At 31.6% G+C, this 20,318-nt stretch overlaps 2 protein-coding genes across 2 annotated transcripts in view; both read right to left on the bottom strand.

Moving 5' to 3' along the window:
- LOC108917039 (putative gustatory receptor 28a) overlaps nt 1-5,276 on the bottom strand; it is an 11,506-nt gene extending 6,230 nt beyond the window's left edge. The window contains exons 1-2 of the mRNA XM_018723465.1: nt 5,227-5,276; nt 2,405-2,569 (exon numbers count right to left, since the gene is read on the bottom strand). Coding sequence (XP_018578981.1) covers nt 2,405-2,569; nt 5,227-5,276 — 215 coding nt within the window. The remainder of the gene's footprint in view (nt 1-2,404; nt 2,570-5,226) is intronic.
- Nucleotides 5,277-8,345: 3,069 nt separating this feature from the next.
- On the bottom strand, nt 8,346-17,144 carry LOC108917076 (odorant receptor 13a-like). Its single transcript, XM_018723510.2, has 6 exons — nt 16,955-17,144; nt 16,262-16,832; nt 11,231-11,330; nt 10,831-10,920; nt 8,487-8,642; nt 8,346-8,435 (listed from the first exon to the last, which is right to left on the bottom strand). The coding sequence occupies exons 1-6, from the start codon at nt 17,142-17,144 to the stop codon at nt 8,385-8,387; spliced, it is 1,158 nt and encodes a 385-aa protein (XP_018579026.2). The 3' UTR covers nt 8,346-8,384.
- Nucleotides 17,145-20,318: the final 3,174 nt, after the last annotated feature.

The following is a 20,318-nucleotide window of genomic DNA, read 5'->3' on the forward strand; positions in this document are numbered from 1 at the left end:
GGAATCCTTGAGAAGAACGTATAATAATACCTAAAGATTTATAAGCAGATGATGCAACTATGTCAATGTGTTTTATAAAATTTAATTTAGCATCGAAAACAACACCAAGATCTTTTATGTACTGAGGCCTTTGCAACATAGAACTATCAATGTTATAGTTATATTTGATGTAGTTAATTTTACGTGTAAAAGACATTACATTACATTTTTCTGCATTTAGAGGTAATTTATTTTGGTTGCACCAAACAGCTACCATATTTATTGCTTTTTGAAGTAGAGCACAATCAGATTCAGATGTAATTTCTGTGAATAATTTCAGATCATCAGCATACAACAAACAGTGTACCCAATTAACATTCGCAATTATGTCGTTAATAAACATTACGAACAATAACGGGCCCAAAATAGATCCTTGTGGTACACCCGACCTCTGCTGAAACTTTTCAGATTTATACCCCCGGAATTGAACAAATTGGTATCTATTCTGCAGATACGACTTTAACAAATTAATCATTGGTTAGATGCTGAGATCAAACGCTGTTAATTTATCCAATAAAATTCCGTGGTCGAGTCTGTCGAACGCTTTAGAGAAGTCAGTATATACAACATCCACTTGACTCTGACTGTCAAGCTTTTCAGCTATGTATTGACATTTTGTGACCAAGTTAGTAACCGTTGATCTGTTCTTTATGAATCCATGTTGTTCAATCGATATTGTATTTGAAACCCGACTGTAAATGAAGTTATGAAGAATAATTTCCAAGACCTTGGCAAAATTACAGATAATACTAATAGGCCTATAATTGGTAAGTTCAAGTTTTTCACCTTTTTTATAAATAGAGCATATTCTGGACAGTTTCCAAAGATCGGGAAAATAACATGAATTAAGGATTAAGTTAAAAACAAACGCAAGTGGTTCCGCCAGAGCAGTAGCACAATCTTTAACCAAGAATGAAGGAACTAAGTCTGAGCCCATAGTCATAGTAGGTTTAATTATTTTAATGGCATTAATAATATCAGTTTGACTAATAGAAATATTTGATGATGCTGATGAAAAGATAGAATTATTAATTATCATGCTTGGTACCGTAAAGGATTGGGAAAAATAGTCAGCAAAACTATTAGCTATCAATTGGGGATCGTCAATTAAGTCATCATTATATTTCAGTATGTGAGGAAGAGGTGCTAAATTAAATTGGGAATTAAAATAAGTCGAGAATTTCCTTGGATTTGATTTTATATTAAATTCAATATTGTGAAGAATAGGCTTCATGTGCTAATCTAATATCAAATTTTATCTGTGATCTAAGACGTTTAGATGCATTCAAATCATCATCGTTATTAAACTTTTTATACCTTCGCCAACATGAGTGCTTTTGTTTAATATTATAAATAATATGACCAATAAACCAAGGAGGGTAAGATTTCGTTGTAGGTTTTTTCATGGGAATATTATCATAAAATATGTCCTTCAACTTATTATTAAATGACTCGACTGCGTTATTTGGATCTCCATGCTCTCTAAGAAAGCGCCAATTAGTATTAGCAATATCTTCATACAAGGTCGGAAAATTAGCTCTTTTAAAGTTAAAATCATTAAAGTTTTCGAAAGTTTTAGTTGAAAACGTCTATTAAATTCTACTACTTTTGTACCTATTATTTTTTGTGAAATATGAGTTTGACCTTCAGATGATTTGCAAGGACATATGAAAAATTTTTTGGTCCCAGATTCTGACATAAAATTTGACGCTGTATTGGTTACTGGTATAAAAAATAGCGCAATTTATTTAATATTAAGTTGACCTTAATTTGACTGCGACTTGTGGTGAAGGTTAAATTTAAAGTCGCCATAAAATTTCATTCAAAATCCTAAAAATTTTGCTTAAAACATTTTTGTCGAGTTATTCAAAGAAAAATAAATTTGACCTCTAATAACCTACAAGGACTTAACAGGAAAAATTTGAAAATTTTTTTGACCCCATTTTTGAACTTAATAGTAGCTCTCTTCTGGCACAAAAATAGAATGTTCATTCAAAATTTTCAAGTTTACATTAGTTTGACCTTGAAACCTAAGGTCAAGGTCAAACCCAAGTCACTAGGATATTGATTTCTTGATATTCTACAACTTTTACCTGATTTTTTTGATAAAACTCAATTCTGAAAAGTTATAGTTTCTTTTTGTCATATCTCTTATTGGGATATCCTGCATATATATTTTTTTTTTATAAAACCGTGCGCATAGACGTGTCTGAACAATATTTTTAAACAATTTTGTGTTTGACATTGAGTTTACTCCAAATTAGTGATTCGCACTTCGTATCGTCTAAAAATTCATAAATTATGTTTACTACTCTCCATATACATATATCTATAAAACAAAGATAGTAAATAAAACTTTACTCACTTGTACGAAATGCAAATCTTCAACCCACGCAGCATATCATCGGTTTTATCAATGTTCCTAAAAATCTCTGCAACCTTTTTCGCAAACACACATCCTACTATGATTTCACAGAGATACAGCAGGGCAGAAAACAGGTCTTGATAGAATCGTATTGTGCATAGTACACTAGTAATAGCATCAAACGTATACAGAATATAACAAACGACCAAAGTATACAAGATAGCAAAAATTACTGATCTCGCTACCGCAAATTTTGAATAAATTATTTCTCTTTTTCCATTCTTATTTTTGGTACCAAGAGGTGTCAATCCAAAGAAAGTACTTACAAGGTATAGTGGGAAAAATGTTGAATATATCTGTTTTGGAAAGTGCTTTCGAATTTTGAAGAGAATCATGTTGCCAGGCGAAGAACTGAAATTACTTTAACTTAGCTATGGAAATGTACATATGAAAATTGTTATTACCGACTGTACTTCCAATTAAATTGAGTTGTTTGAGGAGACAGTAAGTAATTGATTACGAACACATTTATTCAAATGAGTTCAATATATACAGCGTCTATATTCTATAGCAAGAAAACGTTGTTGTCGAATACCTATTATTAACACGGGCAATTTTTGATGCCAGAACATTTTAATTATTTTCTTTCAGACACCACTTTTGAAATTGAATTTTAGGCATATTGACTACAACCATCAAATGTAAAATGTTTATATCATTTGAAGTTACATTTACAATGATTACGAAATTTAATGTTTACCATTACCTATCATATTTCAAATTAATTCGCCAAAAGGAAAAATGCAAAATGATTCATAAAATTACATTTTTTGAACATCTTTTGTTTTTTTTATTATTATTTTATAAATTTGTGCACATGAATACAGATATACATTTTCAATTAAAATGACTAATTGAACCTTCTGAACTGACTAATGTAAGACAGCTGTTTAATATACTATTGTATACTAAAAAAGTGCTCCATCTTGGATTTTCTTCTGTGTATTTTGACTCAGCAAGGTAAAGTAGGTAAAGGAGGTAAAAATTAATAATATAAATTTAACTAAACAACTAAATCATTCACCATAAGAAATAATGAATAATTCAACACTCCTATAGGTAAAGCATTCATTGTAATGGGTCTCTGACTTTTGTCGAGCATGAACCTCGCGTCCCTCATTATTTTCGCATCACCCTCATGCCGTCTTGAGTCGTAGATTACGTCAGTTATTGGCAATGTCTGAAAACACACATAATGACTGTTTATTGACAGTATCTGAAAGTTTACATTATACATATTCAGTATGGAATAGCCAAACGGAATAAATTCAGCCTCTCAATTATTGTGCATATTTATAAAAAATGCCGAGACACGTCAATTTTGGATTTTGAAATGACATACTGCAAAATAAACATTTCGTTCCTAATTTCAACCCCTTTCGAATGGCAGTTGCAACCCACAAATATTTATATAGAAGTAGGGGCTTGTGATACCTCATTTGAAATATCTGTTCATTCTCTGTTCAAAAATTTTATGGTTTTAATATTTATTCCAAAAATTAATCGCTTGCTTGGCCAAATTCGTTACAACAAACAAAAACATAAAAACTTGCATCGTTTTGTCTTTGCAGGCTAGCAAGAACAAATTCAACATTATCAACTAAAAAGAAGACATAGAAACTTATCAAAATTCTTCATAGGCATGTTTATTGAAAACGCCGTAGCTACTTGCTATTTAATTGAAGCAATAAATAGTTGTCAGTGTTTTGCGTATTGTTTGACTTTTGCTTACTGCAATTCCTAAACATCGTTTATTTTACAGAAATGCATAAAATAACAATTATACATATAATAAGTTTGGTTACGGAGATAGAATGCGATCATAGACCTATAGTAGGATCGTATTCGATGCAAAGTAGAGCAAAAAATTGTCGGCCTTTTATCAAAGGAAAATCGTGTCATCATTTTTAGGAGGCGTAAGATGAACCATTTCAAATTTAAAATGAAATTGAATATAAAAACTGAAATACCGCGCATACGCACTGTGTTCTGGTACTAGCTGTAGTCGGCCAGGTGCATCGAGTGTACGAAGTGGTCGGTTATACGTCAAATACTAACCTGGCGAGCTTGATCGTAAAGCAGGGAACAATAAACAGTGGCGCGTACAGAGGTGAAATGTAGTACATATGTGGAATTTAAATAACGAATTGGATTTATAATAAATTACAATTAAAACAAATAGTTTATGAGAATAAATGGATTTTTGTAGAAACAGGGTTCCATACGTGAACTGATCCCTTCATCGCACCCCATTACGATTCTTTTTTTATAAGGAGAACGAAGTTTCAAAGTAAAAACCTTGTATAACAGATATACTATAAATATTTACAGAATGAAATCAAAATATAAATCCTATGATATGATTCTATCAAATGAAAACACTAACAACAATTCTCTACCAATCTCAACAAAATAAGTTATTTTTCTATCAAACAAGAAATATTAACAAATTGTAAACAAAATATAAATTCTATGATTTATGTACTGTACGCCAAACTGCATTTTTCTCATCTTCATTTAATATTAATTTCTTCTTTCCACCCCCTTTTTAGGTTTCTTAACGTCTCCTTCACTTTTCTTCTCTCTTAACATTTTGAAAACAGATGATTCGCTTACTCCAGTATATCTAGAACACATTTCCACCAAACCAGTCTTCATCAGATGATTTTTTTTTCATGAGATGATCCTTTTCTAAAGTGTTATAAACATTTAATATTATCGTTTTTTCTCTGTAACTTAATACAGATTTTTTTTGTACCCACAGCAGTACATCCGGCTTGCGAACTTCCAGGCACCGCCTCCATTTCTCCATATAACAACATCAGAGCAATAATAATACAAAAATCTTCACTTCACTAGCACAGAAAATATAATAGTATTCACGATTCACAAACAACAGCCCGAAACACACACACAGCACTAAATAAAACACTAAAAACACTTTTGTTACGGAGCACAAGAAATATGATTTCACTCACAAATTCTCAAATAATAACGCGAAACACACATACAGCCCGAACAAAATATAATTGCACTTTAACAGTTATAACCTCACAAATATCGCGAACGAGAAACACGCAGCACCAATACAACCGAAATGAAACTGACCACGCCGGGCCGGCACGCGCGCCGCCGCAACAAACACAAGACACAAGTCATATGAGGGAGGATGAAGGGAGTAATAAATGTATTGTTGCCCTGCCGCCCAATGTGCGAAGGAGATGCCTTTGTTTTTCATTTTGTCTTTCATAAATATATAACTATTAATCCATAATGCATAAAGAAATTATTCAATTTCCAAAACCCCCTAAAACGTGTTGCACTGATTCCCTTGACAGGCAATGATTTATTACATTGCATCGAATATGATCCTACTATAGAACTGCTCGCCTATTTGAAGAAAAATTTCGTGATTTGCCGCCAATATCTCTAGGTACTATTAGCAAAATTGAAAAGCAGTTTCTCGAAAATGGATATTTACGGCAGATAAAAAAAACGTTTGCAATGATATGAACAACGGTATCAAATTGGATGTATTACTTGGGTTTGAAGAAAACCTACATAGTTCAAGTCAACAAGCAGCTTCTGCATTGAATGTTTCCCGTTCCTCGATTAAAAGCGTATTAAATGAAAATAAAATGCGTCCCTATAAACCCCAACTCAGAAGCATATTTTTGTAAACAAATGATGCAAAAGTTAGATAACAATGTTATCCAACAATGTTTTGTTTTCTAATGAGTCCACTTTTCCTCTTCATGGCCATGTTAATCATCAAAACTGTTGCTGGGCTAATGAAAATCTTCCCTGGATGATAGAATTACATACGAAAATCGTAAAATGGTTAATGTTTGGGCGGGGATAATTGGAGACCATGTTGAATGGAGATAATTATTTACTTCTGCTCCAAAATAATGTTGTGTCTACTTTGGTGGCAAACTTATATCCTGCTAAAGCAGACCCACGACTTCCAGCCGATATGATATTGTGCCAGCAGGATGGAGCACCACCACATTACCGAATTTTCGGCAATATTTCGACTTAACATTTCCAAATCGGTGGACAGGGAGACGAGGATCGCTAGGATGGTCAGCACGTTCTCACGATCTTACACCCTTAGATATTTCTTTCTATGGGGATATGTGAAAAGTATGGTATGCAAAACTAAGCCACGCGGTATAGCTGACTTGAGAAGAAAAATAACTGTTGAGGTTAGGTCGATCACGCTTCAGATGTTGGAAAACGTTGTTTATTTACGATTAGGGTGCTGCCAATACGTTCAAGAAACTCATTTTGAACATCTCCTAATTTTTTTTAAATTTGCTACAGCTAACTTTTGCAATAAATATGAAAACCATAACATTATTGAGTAGAGAATGAAAATACCTTTCAAATGAGGTATCGCAATTTCCCATTTAAAAATTTAGGGGTTGCAACTGCCACTCGAAGGAGGGTTAATTTAGGGATGAAATTTTTATGTTGTAGGATGTTATTCCACAATCCAAAACCGACGTGTCTAAGGTTTTTATTCCATTGGGCTATTACATACTGTATATCTACCTACTTTGATGCACATATCTTAGCCCATACATTTTGAATGAATATATTGAAATATGTACCGATTAGTTTAAACCATGTACTTTGCTGGGATTTTTACAGCAACAATTTTTTATGATCAATACGTTTGTTCTTTAATCTGACATACTTTGTCTATAATTTCATAGTATATTGCTAACTTTAATTTACAATCGCACAATTCTTTCAAATTTAATTAAAGACTAGTAAAAATATATGGATGACCAAAGATTAATAATTTAAAAAAATATCGATTTGAAACAGAAGGTTGTGACAGAGTTTACACTGAAAGATTTTGTTTAAACTATAAATGTTAGTATCACATTTTTGATACAATAAATGTGTGTTGTTAATAAAATTCGATTTTCTCAAAAACGGTACAAGATATTGACTGATGTACGGTTTACCTTTTTTTTAGCAATAGAGAGAGGAATCGAACTATGAAAGAAAAATATCAAATTTGGCAACGCTGTCAAAGATGTATAAATTTAAATGAATAATTTCGTTTGCTCCTGTATAATCTAGGCATATTGAATAGAGGAATATTGCCCAAATTTCATTGTTGTCATGGTAACGACTAAGAAGTTACAAACTTATTTCTTTGAAGGCGAATAACTCCACAACGAATCCCGATAGAAACATTTTTTTTATGAAGTACTACATCTATTTTGACCCTGTATACCCCTTCATTTTTGACATGACCTTTCCGGACACCCTGTATAGTAATTGTAGGTTAATTGTACAAAGTACAATATCGTCTATTGTAATTTTGAATCTACGTTCTGTAAGCAAAAACTAGTTTCTCCTTTTATAAATGTAAAGTTACATTTTATCGATTATTTTTAATTAAAAACCGAGTTGTTTTTAATAGTACGTAATTGATTATACCAGCATCTCCACGTATAATAATACAAAATGAAAAATTACATAGTAACTCTAAGAGCATGGGGGCAATAATACAGTCATTTCTCTTATTTATTAGCAGCAATTTATTAATTCCATATACATATATATTTTTCTATTACATATAATTTATTTACTGATAATAATGCATTAATATTATTAAGCACTTAATCTTGCAAAGCCTTCCGAAATATTTTTATAATAAAATGGTATTAATATTCGTAGTGTTTACGTAAGTAAAACTTGGAAAAACAAAAAGATTAGTATACAAATTAAATGCAAAATAATAATTTTCCCATTTATTTTGTGAAAGGGTGATTTTCCACTACAAAATAAGAATCCCTCTGGTGATTTTGTAGTACAATCTCCATAGTGTGCAAAAGTACTCTCTAGTTATTGCTAATAGATATATTATCATATTTTGATAGACAATTTATTTCTTCTTCTAAGTATTCTGAGTTAACAAGGTGAGATACGAGTAGGAGGTCTTCATTATCTAAAAAGAAGCTTGTTACTCATAAAAACTAGCCCGTATTAAACATCACACCATCAGAAATAAAGCATAATTCATGCATCCCAATGGCAATGCTCCTATCATAACTGGTATCTGAGATCTAGCTAGAATAAAACGTATGTCCCTCATTATCTGCACATCGCCGTCGTACCATTTTGTGTCATATATGACGTCGGCAACCGACAGTGTCTACAGGAAAAAAAATGGAAGTATATTCATATAATATCAAGACCAGAAACGAATAGGCCATATGCAATATTGCCTCCTTAAAATTGTTTTAATTGATTGTCTTAAAATGACTTCCTTGTTTTTTTCAGAGAGTCCAATGAAATTTGATTAGTAGATATCTAAGAATACCAGAAATTGTTGTTTTGCCTTTTATTTGTTGGTAGAGGTTTTTGAAAAACGCAGGTATTTCACGTAAAGTAACTTTATTTATAAATGTAGTCGTGTAACCACGACAAAATGAAGCATTGGCTTTACTATCAACCATGCACTTCATATTACCGCAAAACTTTCTTGATATATTAGCTATGTAACGCTATATGCGATATTAGAAAATATTCATTACCAAAATGACATACACTATAATTTTGTCCATACTATTCCAAACGATGTTCCGAACGAACGTCCAAAGAAAAGCCAAAAACAAAGGTTCTTCTGATCAAGTCATTGATGATGACTATAGTCAAAACATGTGTACCCGATCTAATCGAGAAGAATTTTACATTTTACAGACGTAAGAGACACATTTTTCAATTCGTAACTTTGAGAGTTAAATAAAAATAATAAAAAATAATAATTTCATTTTACAATGTTTGCCTTATTTGTCATTTCAGATAAATGTAAAACTAGTCGACTATTCAGCAGTATTGTAGCTAATTAAATTTCTCCTTTTGAATAAATTTGTACTTTTGAAAATTTTTTCGATATAAATTAATTTGCCTTCGAAAATCAACGCCTATGAAATATAAGCCTGTAATTATAGTTTTCCTGGTCTCCAAGGAAAAGGTTCTATCTTGGTAAGCATTTTCTGAAAACTACTGCCAATGAAAAATATAATAAAAAATTATACATAAAGGCTGTTACAAATTCACTTCTCACTACAGGGATCTCGGAAACGATAAGAGATACGAAGTAGCTTAAATGGGGGCAAAGTTGCATAATGAGGGGACCAACATTATGCCTCTAAAAAATCAAGGCTAACGTGATTAGTTTTCGAAATATTTGAAAAATCCGAAATTTTGGAAATTCGTTTTTGTTTCATTTCAGCCTTGTTTGAGATGATACCTACTGAAAAAAGAATAACACTTTCTCATGACAACTTTTTGCCCTCTATCGAATGAATTTTTATATGTAACGTTTCGTCTCTCCAGGACCATCATCAACTTCATTTTTTTAAATACGACCCTGGAAATGAAACAAATACGTATTTTCAAAATTTCGTTTTTTTTTTTCAAATATTTCGAAAACTAATCATGTTAGCCTTGATTTTTTAGAGGCATAATGTTGATCCCTTGATTATGTAACTTTGCCCCCATTTAAGCTACTTCGTACCTCATAGCGTTTCCGAGATCCCTGTAGTGAGAGGCGAATTTGTAACAATCTACAGTGTATCCCGTTTTTCAGGTTAACACCTCTGGAAATGTGAGAAGGCTGTGGACTTTTCGGAAACCAATTTTTTTACAAATAAATAGTACCCTGAAAGGAGGTTATATTCTACTAATCATTTTATTGATGTGACAAAAGCCTGGCCTACTACGATTTTTTAAAAGGGTCGTTTTTCCAGAAAGTGGTATTAGAAATTTTTTTATCAAAAAGATAATATTACCAGGCTGTTCAACACCCATCAAAATACCCATATCCCAAATTTGATTGCGGAAAATCCACAGCCTTCTCACATTTTCAGAGGTGTTAACCTGAAAAACGGGACACACTGTATATACTGTTTCAGGTATTTTTAGAGACTTTTATGATTAGAAATGATTTTAGGTAAAACCCCAGCTACCCCAAAAACACTCCCCTTTACCAATTTTCATTTAAATATCTGAAAAGCTGAGGGAATTATATTAAAAACAACTACTATTCAACAAATTTATTAAATTTTTTTTGTATGTCTTGTATGTAAACATATTTCTCAACTTTTTTGTAACTATGTGATTGAAGTTTTTATAAAAGTTCTGTTAATTTAACTTAACTGCAAATGAATAAATAAAAAAGCAAAGCAAAATTATCCTAAGGTAATTTGGTCTAAATCGGTTTATTTTCATTAAAAGAAACTATTCTTGAAGTATGGCCCATTCGCTTCCAGAACCCTATAAACATCTGAATAAAATGGGAATGCAGCATTTCATCAATTTGCATAAAAATATCATACCTCATCTAGTAGCCTCTGTCCTCCGTGGCAAAGTAGAAATAAAGCGAAAACATACTCCAGCAGATAACTTATTCCTGCAATTGGTTTAGACTGCGAAATGACAAAAATTTATTTGTGTATAGTTACAATGTCTCGAATTAAAGAAAAGTTATCAAATATACAAAATATTTAAAAATTCATTATTTAATAAAATTGACTGTGAAGGTGATTTTTGGAAAAAATAGAGACATTTTGTAATGTAAACAATGTGATTTTTGTAAAATTAACAACGAATACCATAAGGTTTTCCATAGTTTATTATAAAAATTAAACCAGTGTACTAATTAGTCTATTATACATATAAATTTGTACATAACAATTATTACTGAAGCTTTTGCAAAAAGAATTACAAAATACCCACCTTTAGTATAAGATTTCCAATACATCCAAACACCAGTGCACATGCCATACATAGGAAACCGGACGTATATTTTCCCAAAGTACTTAGACGCTGACACAAACTACAAGGATGTTATACAAAGAGCGTTCCAAAGTAAACAGGTAGTGGAGTCAAGATAGCTTAAAATTATGCATTATTTCGAAATAATTATGGGAAGCATGGATTTTCCTAAAACCTTTTGAAATTAATTGGAGATAAGTATTAGAAAAAAGTTATAAACTTATTTGTGTACGCTAATTGTTTTTTAATTGTTTAAATAATAATAAATAATTTTTTTAAGAACATTTAATTTTAAATCGAATTCTTTCAAATTAACAGCATAGGGGTTTTTGACGTCGCTAAACAAGAATATGCTGTCAAAAAATGAAAATTCAAAATGGCTGATCCAATATGGCCGACTATTTTAAACAATTTATTTAACAATTATCGCTCATATTTGTAATATAGAGGTTCGAAAAATGAAAATTATAAATGGCTAAAGAGGTTTTTATTGAAAATATGTTTTATTTTTTAAAAAAATTATTACAAAATAATTAATTTTTAAATCTCATCGAGTTCTTGCTCTTTTTCAAAAATAACTGGGCAATTAAAGCAATCAATGCCAGCACAGGAAGGGTATGCTGCAGTGCAAATCAACCCTGCTTTCCTGCAGCCGCAATCGTTGCCACAGCCAGATTTGCACCCACAAAAGATCATTTTTAGCAGTTCATTGGGCGCTGGATTTTGAGTCATGATAATTGAAGTCATACATAACCGATCTCGTTTCCAGCCCCAATGTTCTGCTTGTAATTTATTACCAAGCCAAATATGGACTTGGTAATAAACTCTTAAAAAATGTAATTTAGCTGCATCTTCTGAGTACCTTATAGTTGTAGCAGTGTACAGAGCTATTAAGCACGTAACACCTGCCTCAAATAAAACTTGTGAAGGCTGTAACAGTGTATCTAAAAAATGTATTTGCAACTTAGGTTATATAAGCGAAATTTCGAAAAACCGACAATTTTCTGTAACACTATAGCAGTTACGCCCCCTAGCTGTGAAGTTACAAACTTGAAAATATTTTAAATCGATTTCTTTTGGTCGTATTTGTTAATAGATTTTTTACCCCATAATCGTAGCACGTCTAGTTTTCTATATACAGCCGCTCGATACTGTTAATGGATCACCCTGTATATACATACATACTACATCAATAAGAGAATTTATATTCACAATTTCAGATACAGAATATATGTTTTAAAAATGAATATTAAATCAATTCATCAAAAAACGTTATTTTTTACTGTTATAACAATTTTCCACTTATTACTATAAATAAAAAAAATATTTTTCGCTGGATTTACTTTCTCTAAGGTCTTAACTTAATTCTTTGATGGTTTATTAAACAAAAAAAAAATAATTTTGTACATTAAATTTAACAATAAATTTCACGGATTTTTCATGAAATATTTTAATTTTTTGTTATTTTTTATTTCAATTTTTTAAGAAAAATAAAATGCACCATCTTAAAGTAGAGATTTTAAGCTTTAAAAAGTGCTCTCATAAAGTTTCAATATCACATTTACAACTATAGTTTTTATTTATAAAGTATGGCCTAAAAAGTCAAATTTGTGATTTTTTAAAATTATTGAATATGTTGGGCTCAATATTTTTCAAATTAAATTTTTAAGATTTTTTCCATATCGCTCACTGTTACAATCGTCATTTGAAGAGTAATCTATGAAAGTTAACAAACATTTATTTTAAAAATTAAAAGAATGACAGCTATTTTATTATTGTTGTACAAAATTATAGAATGACTTTGTATACGTACTATATACATTTTTTTCTCAAGTTTAAAAACATAAAATATTGATAGTCGGATGACTCTTCTTTCATTTAAATTTTTGTGAGGTCTATTTGATCAATTAGATCAAAAGTTATAACAAATTTAGTGTAGCGCGCTCGGGGCCGCGCGCTCTTCGAGAGCTATACTTGGGGACCGCCCGTCTCATTTTTCGTACGTTAAAAAAAAATTGTACAGCCTTCAATTCGCATTTTCGAAAAAAACTGTGTACATTTTTTATGTAAAATTTCCTGTTCTTTCGAATGGCGCAGATAATTTTTATTTTTAAATGAAATTTTTTTATATATTTTGCAAAAACTGTAATTTTGCAACTAATTTGTTAAATAAATAATTTAGCGTACACTCTACAGTTGGTAACTTTTTAAATGTTGTTTCTGACAACTTTACAAAGCGAAAAATAAAAAGTTCTCTCTTCCCGTAATTTTCGCGAAGTCAAAATCTATCTTGACTCCACTAACGACTTTTCAAAAATAAGTATTTCTAGTAAGGTCATCTATTGGCAATTACAGGCGTTGGAAATGTAGATGCTTCACTATCGTACTGTCAAAATTTCATGATATTTGGACGAATTTATGATTAAATAATTCTCTTTATTCGTAGGGACGAATAGAAGAGGAGTTGTTGCGTATGAAGTGACAGTCTGTTTGTGTCATCGGTACAAAAATAAGCACCGTACAAAGACCTAATTACACAGCCAAAAAAAAAAGTTGTCAGTACTTTTCATGCAACATGTTATCTGTAGTATTTTTGCCTCCTGATCACGAATCCGGTGTCAGAATTAAGTTATCGAGTCACAGGAATTTCCTAATCTCAAAAACCAGGTCAAAAATTTCGTGATACTTTTTAAAATTATCCCAGATACTAAGTAAACTTCTGCAAAAAATTAAGGGAGCAAAAAATTTTTTCGAATTTTTAGTGATACTTCAGAATGCTGTATCTCAATTAAAAATGGTCGTATCAAGGTTTTAAAAAAAGCATTTTAAAGCGCCGAATGTCTAGTTTCCAGATTTCTCGGCTCAAAATTTTTAGGAACGACAGTCATCGCGAAATTCTAAGAAATAAGACTAAAAAATGTTTTTTTTCAATTTTTTGCGTTTTTTTTTTCGGCCCACGGGCTTGGAAAAATTTTTTACACAAAGATCATGACATGGACATGATAGCTTGTTCATTCAGCTTTAATTTCTTTTTTTAAATTTTTCTCTACGTTAATTTGCGCCGGAGATATTCGACTACGAATACAAAAGCATCCTTTTGGATTTAACCATCGATATCTCAGCAACTAATGATCAGACAGAAAATTGACGGGCAGTTTCGAAATCTCGAATAAATCTCCTACAAGGCTATGTAGCGTTCTTGGAAGAAAAAAATTTTCTTTCATCCTCGACATTAACTTGAAAAAAGTGAAAAAAAGTGACTTTTTGACTTGTTTTGCTAAGTCGACCGCATCTTTGCTAATATCGATGGAGAGTCTAATGCTTGTACGAATTTTTACACCTCGATGTACCCCCAAAAGCTCCGTAAATGGGCAGATCGATCTATCGAACGGTTTTTCCGGACCGCTTAATCAAAATTTCAGAAAAATTTAAAGGAGCAAAATTTACATTTCTGAGCACCCTGTAACGTTCGTAAAAATGAAAAATTTGATTTTTTTTCAATTCTTTCACAATTGGGCATTTTTTGCTCATTGAATTTGAAAAAAAAAAAATTTTTTTAATTTATAAAAATTTTTTGAAAATTTACTCTTCTTTATTTTTTAACAACTCAAGATAAAAATATTGAGTCATTTTTGAAGCGATGTACTCTTTCCGTACCGTAATTTCCTTTATTTTGAATTAACGAAATTGATTAAAAGTTGATACCCCCAAGATTGGTGTAGTCCTCGATCTGCGAAAAAATAGTGCGTATTATCCTAAACTTTCTTACGAAGCTAACAAGTGTGAAAAAAACAGTTTTTTTTTAAACTCTATCTTTGATTCAAAGGAACCAACCAACAGTTTTTCTCAAAACTAACAATATTTTTTGTAATTCTAGTGAAAAAAATTAATCAAAAGTTTTTGTAGACTTCAATTTTTTTAATTTTTGTCATGCCTAGACGGCATTTATCATTTTTATTTTATTTATCAACTTTTAATCAATTTCGTTAATTCAAAATAAAGGAAATTACGGTACGGAAAGAGTACATCGCTTCAAAAATGACTCAATATTTTTATCTTGAGTTGTTAAAAAATAAAGAAGAGTAAATTTTCAAAAAATTTTCAAAAATTAAAAAAAAAGTTTTTTTATTCAAAAATTATTATTTTTTTCAAATTCAATGAGCAAAAAATGCCCAATTGTGAAAGAATTGAAAAAAAATCAAATTTTTCATTTTTACGAACGTTACAGGGTGCTCAGAAATGTAAATTTTGCTCCTTTAAATTTTTCTGAAATTTTGATTAAGCGGTCCGGAAAAACCGTTCGATAGATCGATCTGCCCATTTACGGAGCTTTTGGGGGTACATCGAGGTGTAAAAATTCGTACAAGCATTAGACTCTCCATCGATATTAGCAAAGATGCGGTCGACTTAGCAAAACAAGTCAAAAAGTCACTTTTTTTCACTTTTTTCAAGTTAATGTCGAGGATGAAAGAAAATTTTTTTCTTCCAAGAACGCTACATAGCCTTGTAGGAAATTTATTCGAGATTTCGAAACTGCCCGTCAATTTTCTGTCTGATCATTAGTTGCTGAGATATCGATGGTTAAAGCCAAAAGGATGCTTTTGTATTCGTAGTCGAATATCTCCGGGTCAAATTAACGTAGAGAAAAATTTAAAAAAAGAAATTAAAGCTGAATGAACAGGCTATCAAGTCCATATCATGATTTTTGTGTAAAAAATTTTTCCAAGCCCGTGGACCGAGAAAAAAACGCAAAAAATTGAAAAAAAAAATATTTCGTCTTGTTTCTTAGAATTTCGCGATGACTGTCGCTCCTAAAAATTTTGAGCTAAGAAATCTGGAAACTAGACATTCGGCGCTTTAAAATTCTTTTTTTAAAACCTTGATACGATCATTTTTAACTGAGATACAGCATTCTGAAAAATCACTAAAAATTCGAAAAATTTTTTTGCTCCCTTCATTTTTTGCAGAAGTTTATAATTTCTACAAACTCACCTTAGTATATTGATATGGTAATATACGCAGAATCTAAGCCGTTTCTTTCGCTCTGCGTTACTTGCGACGTCAAAAACCTCGATAAAACTCTTCTTGAGCTGTGTTATATGAAGTATTAGAGTTTCAACTCCCTCGTACAATAAGAAACTAATCAGAGCAGTCGAAGGTAAAGTGAACATACCTAACAGCATCTGAATACCAAAAATAATTGATCGAATATAGACATTGGATCCATCAAACGGCAACACAATTGGTGTGAACATGCCGCAGGTCTCGCTCAATCCATGTTCCTCGTTCATTCTCTTACAGTAAGACGTTTCAGAAGAAGCGATGACTCCATAGATTAGAACTCCACATATTGCATATAAAGCGTATAAAAGTGAATACAAGTTCAATTTCTTTTTTCGCTCCTCAATTCCTTCTGGAATTTCAAACCTGTTACAATCTTCTACATCGATAAAAAATTGCGACCATTTCTCGTATAAAATTAAGAATGTAACGGCATTTGTGATGAATCCAAAAGCACCGAACATAGTCGAGAGATCTTCACTTATATCCACCCCAGTCTTGGCTGAAAACAAAAGTGCAACAAGCGTTTTAAATCTGGACACAGGAAAATGAATCACTTTTGTATTTATATCTTGATTTTGCAATAAAGGAGTTTAGTTAAAAATTGACAATTCCAGGTCTTACCTCTTACTGTTGAAATCAAATGAAGACATGGCAAAATAACAAAATTTAATAAACTTGCCAATCTAATAACAATAAATATAAATCGAAACCATGTCAGTCCTGATTTTTCTGTTGCACTTGGTATGGCATAGGTATACCTTAAAATTGTTAAGCTTGAGTAAAACGACTTTTCTTTACTTATTTCATACATTTCGAAAGCCTGTCTATGAAAATATAATCATTTGGGTGGATTTTCTTCCTTATATACCTGTATACACACGTTTTTGAATTGCAGTATATAATTAACTCTGCATTGATTTGCTGCAAGAAAAATATTGTTTGACTATAGTTCTTTAATCAAATATCTACCTTCTGTAATTTTAAAAGTTTGTTCTTTGTAACCACTCAGTTTTTTATCACAAATGGGGCTTATGGCTTGCTTTCAAACTTAATAATAGATTAAATAGAAAAACTTGTTATATATAATGAATTAGTAATTCCGTATCACAACCTCGACTATAAAAAGTATATTTTATTGAAAGAAAATATTCTCGTCCAATAATTTTATAGATTGTTTATGTTTATTATAACTTCTGATATTTTAATACAGGATGTAAGAAGTTTGATTGCAATTACTTCAGCACGAGATAGAGTAATCATAAATGAACAAAAAAGTTGTAAGCGAGTATTAATATTGGGGAGTTTCATTACAACGTGATAACAGCGCTTAACCTAACGCTACACAGCTGATGCAGACCATGTGTGCATGCGGCAGACTTGTGCTATGGAATACCAAAAATGTAAACAACTATTGTGAAACATTTAGTAAATTTCAAGACATTAATTGTTTTCCAGTTTTTAAATAAATAAAATAAAATGTATCGATTTTGTAGTACGAAGATAGTGTTGTGCTTAAATTTTAGCTCGAATTTTAGTAAATATGGATCTCATAAAACAGGAACTTAAATTTTAATCAAATTATGAATTTGAAAAATATGTATTTAAACTACCCAAATATTCACGTCATCCAAATAATCATACGTATTAAAAATAATTTAGGTACTTACCAAAAAGCAAAATTCAGTAATTTTTAAATGCACAAGTACAAAACAAACTACAACATATGCTTAAAATGTCCACCACCATTTTTAATGCACGCACGACACCTTCGAATCCAATTTTCGCGCACTCGCTGGAAAACACCTCACGAAAAGGAAATAGTAGTACGCAAAAAACACTCAGACACGGTCCAGTTCCAGATACCAACTGAATTGAGTAATGCTGGGCAGCATAGTACCTCATGTTATCCGCCGCGCCGTTGTCACATTGCTCGATATGAATTTAATCGAAATAAATTTATTACAACGCTAATTATTTTTTAGAATTAAGCATAAAGAAGTTAAAAAAATTGATAAACACTGTATTTTATTGTATTTTATGCACGCACTTATGTCAATATTTCTTAATTAATCGAACTTTTGTACATCAATTTGGAGATTATGATAATTTTCTTCTCGGAAATGGTTGAGTTTAGGACCCATGTCATATAAGGTTATTTTGTTTATTTTAATGTATTCTATCGTCTGTTAAAATTAAGGCAGTCAATCTTCTAACACCCTGTATAAATAGTCTTAGCTTGCTTTCTTCCTGCTTTGTTTGATGAAAGATTAAATAGAAAAATTATACAGGGTGTCCCGGAAATGGTGGGCAATCTCTCGGATATGGATAGATAATGAGAAAATAATGTCACAAGTTCATATAAAATTTTTTCCTCCGGGCTCACTCTGTAGAGTTATTAGCTCTTGAAGTTGAGAATTAAAAATGGTTTTTTTGCTGTAACTTTTGTATTTTTCAATAAATTTTGAAAATTTTTTGGCTGGATATATAATTTTTGAAGCTGCTTTGGATGATAATATGAAATCCTCGATAATAATTATGGGGGTCCGGGGGCAAAGCACCCCCCACAAAAACTTCTCGAAAAAAAATTTTTGTTCCACTATACCCCAAATTTTCCATCATTTTATAAAAATTTATGATATTTTACGTAAAAAAGGTATACTTGTTGAATATCCATAAAATAGATATTTTTTGAGATAAACCCGTATAAAGAGGAAGGTACCATTTAATTTGAGACATTTTATTTAATTGATTTAATCGTGGTTGGCTTTGACATGTCAGAGTAAGTATGCCAAAGGCAATTAAATTGTCAGACTTGTCAAATACGTAGTTTTAAATCTAAGACTCATCTCATAACTCATAATTTGTTATAAAATATGGAGTATTCCAATGAAGAATATGCTGATATGCATTTAATGTACGGGCGGGCTCTTTGTAATGCTTCGGCAGCAAGAAGATTTTATCAGCATTCTTATCCTAATAGAAAGATTCCGGATCGTAAAACTTTCGAACGTATTGATCAAAGATTAAGAGAAACTGGTAAAATACGATTACTATTATTAAACAAAATGGATATTAAATAAATTTTAATGTCTTTAGATCAGTTTGCTCCTGTTACTGCAAACAGGGGTGCCCCGCGAACAGCACGTACAGTTGAAGTAGAGGAAAATATACTGGACGAAGTTGCTGCTCATCCAACAGTTAGCATTAGGTCATTATCTTCTTTTACCAATGTTCCAAAGACCACTGTTGCAAGAATCCTTAGAGAACAGCTTCTTCACCCTTACCATATCCAAAAAGTGCATGCTCTTAATCCTGATGATTTTCGTGCAAGAGTACAGTTTTCTCAATGGTTTCTTCAGAGACATGAGCAAAATCCTATGTTTACGAGATTAATTCTGTATACTGACGAAGCAAGTTTTGGGAGGAATGGAGTTATTAACTCCCATAATTTACATTATTGGTCTGATGAGAACCCACACGCTATTATTGAAACTAGGCACCAAAGACAATTTTATGTTAATGTTTGGAGTGGAATTATTGGTCCTTACTTATTGGGTCCATTTGTGTTACCCCCTAGACTGAATGGTCAACGTTACCTAGATTTCCTTGTGCATCAATTACCACAACTGTTAGAAGATGTTGATCTTGAAACCAGAAATGCACTGATATTCATGCACGATGGGGCGCCGCCTCACTTTAGTGCTGCAGTAAGGGACCATTTAAACGAGGTATATCCTAATCGCTGGATAGGTCGCGGTGGACCTATTCATTGGCCTGCCCGAACTCCAGATATGAACCCACTTGACTTTTTCTTTTGGGGGCACTTGAAAAATCTTGTTTATTCCACACCTGTAACCACTAGAGAAGAATTAGAAGAAAGGATTTTTTATTGTGCAAATGAAATACGACAAAATCCTGAAATGTTATGGAGAGTGCAACAGTCTTCTGTTAAACGAGCTCGCATTTGTATAAGAGAAGGTGGAAC

The sequence above is a fragment of the Anoplophora glabripennis genome, unplaced genomic scaffold, assembly GCF_000390285.2.
Source record: "Anoplophora glabripennis isolate ALB-LARVAE unplaced genomic scaffold, Agla_2.0 scaffold69, whole genome shotgun sequence".
Classification (NCBI taxonomy): domain Eukaryota; kingdom Metazoa; phylum Arthropoda; class Insecta; order Coleoptera; family Cerambycidae; genus Anoplophora; species Anoplophora glabripennis.

What these genes read in the sequence shown, in the direction of transcription:
- LOC108917076 (XM_018723510.2), bottom strand. Translation starts at nt 17,144, where the DNA reads ATGTATGAAATAAGTAAAGAAAAGTCGTTTTACTCAAGCTTAACAATT. An exon ending in TTTGATTTCAACAGTAAGAG is followed by an intron (nt 16,833 to 16,954) that starts GTAAGACCTGGA and finishes TTTTGTTTTCAG; the next exon opens with CCAAGACTGGGGTGGATATA. An exon ending in TTGGAAATCTTATACTAAAG is followed by an intron (nt 10,921 to 11,230) that starts GTGGGTATTTTG and finishes GTCATTTCGCAG; the next exon opens with TCTAAACCAATTGCAGGAAT.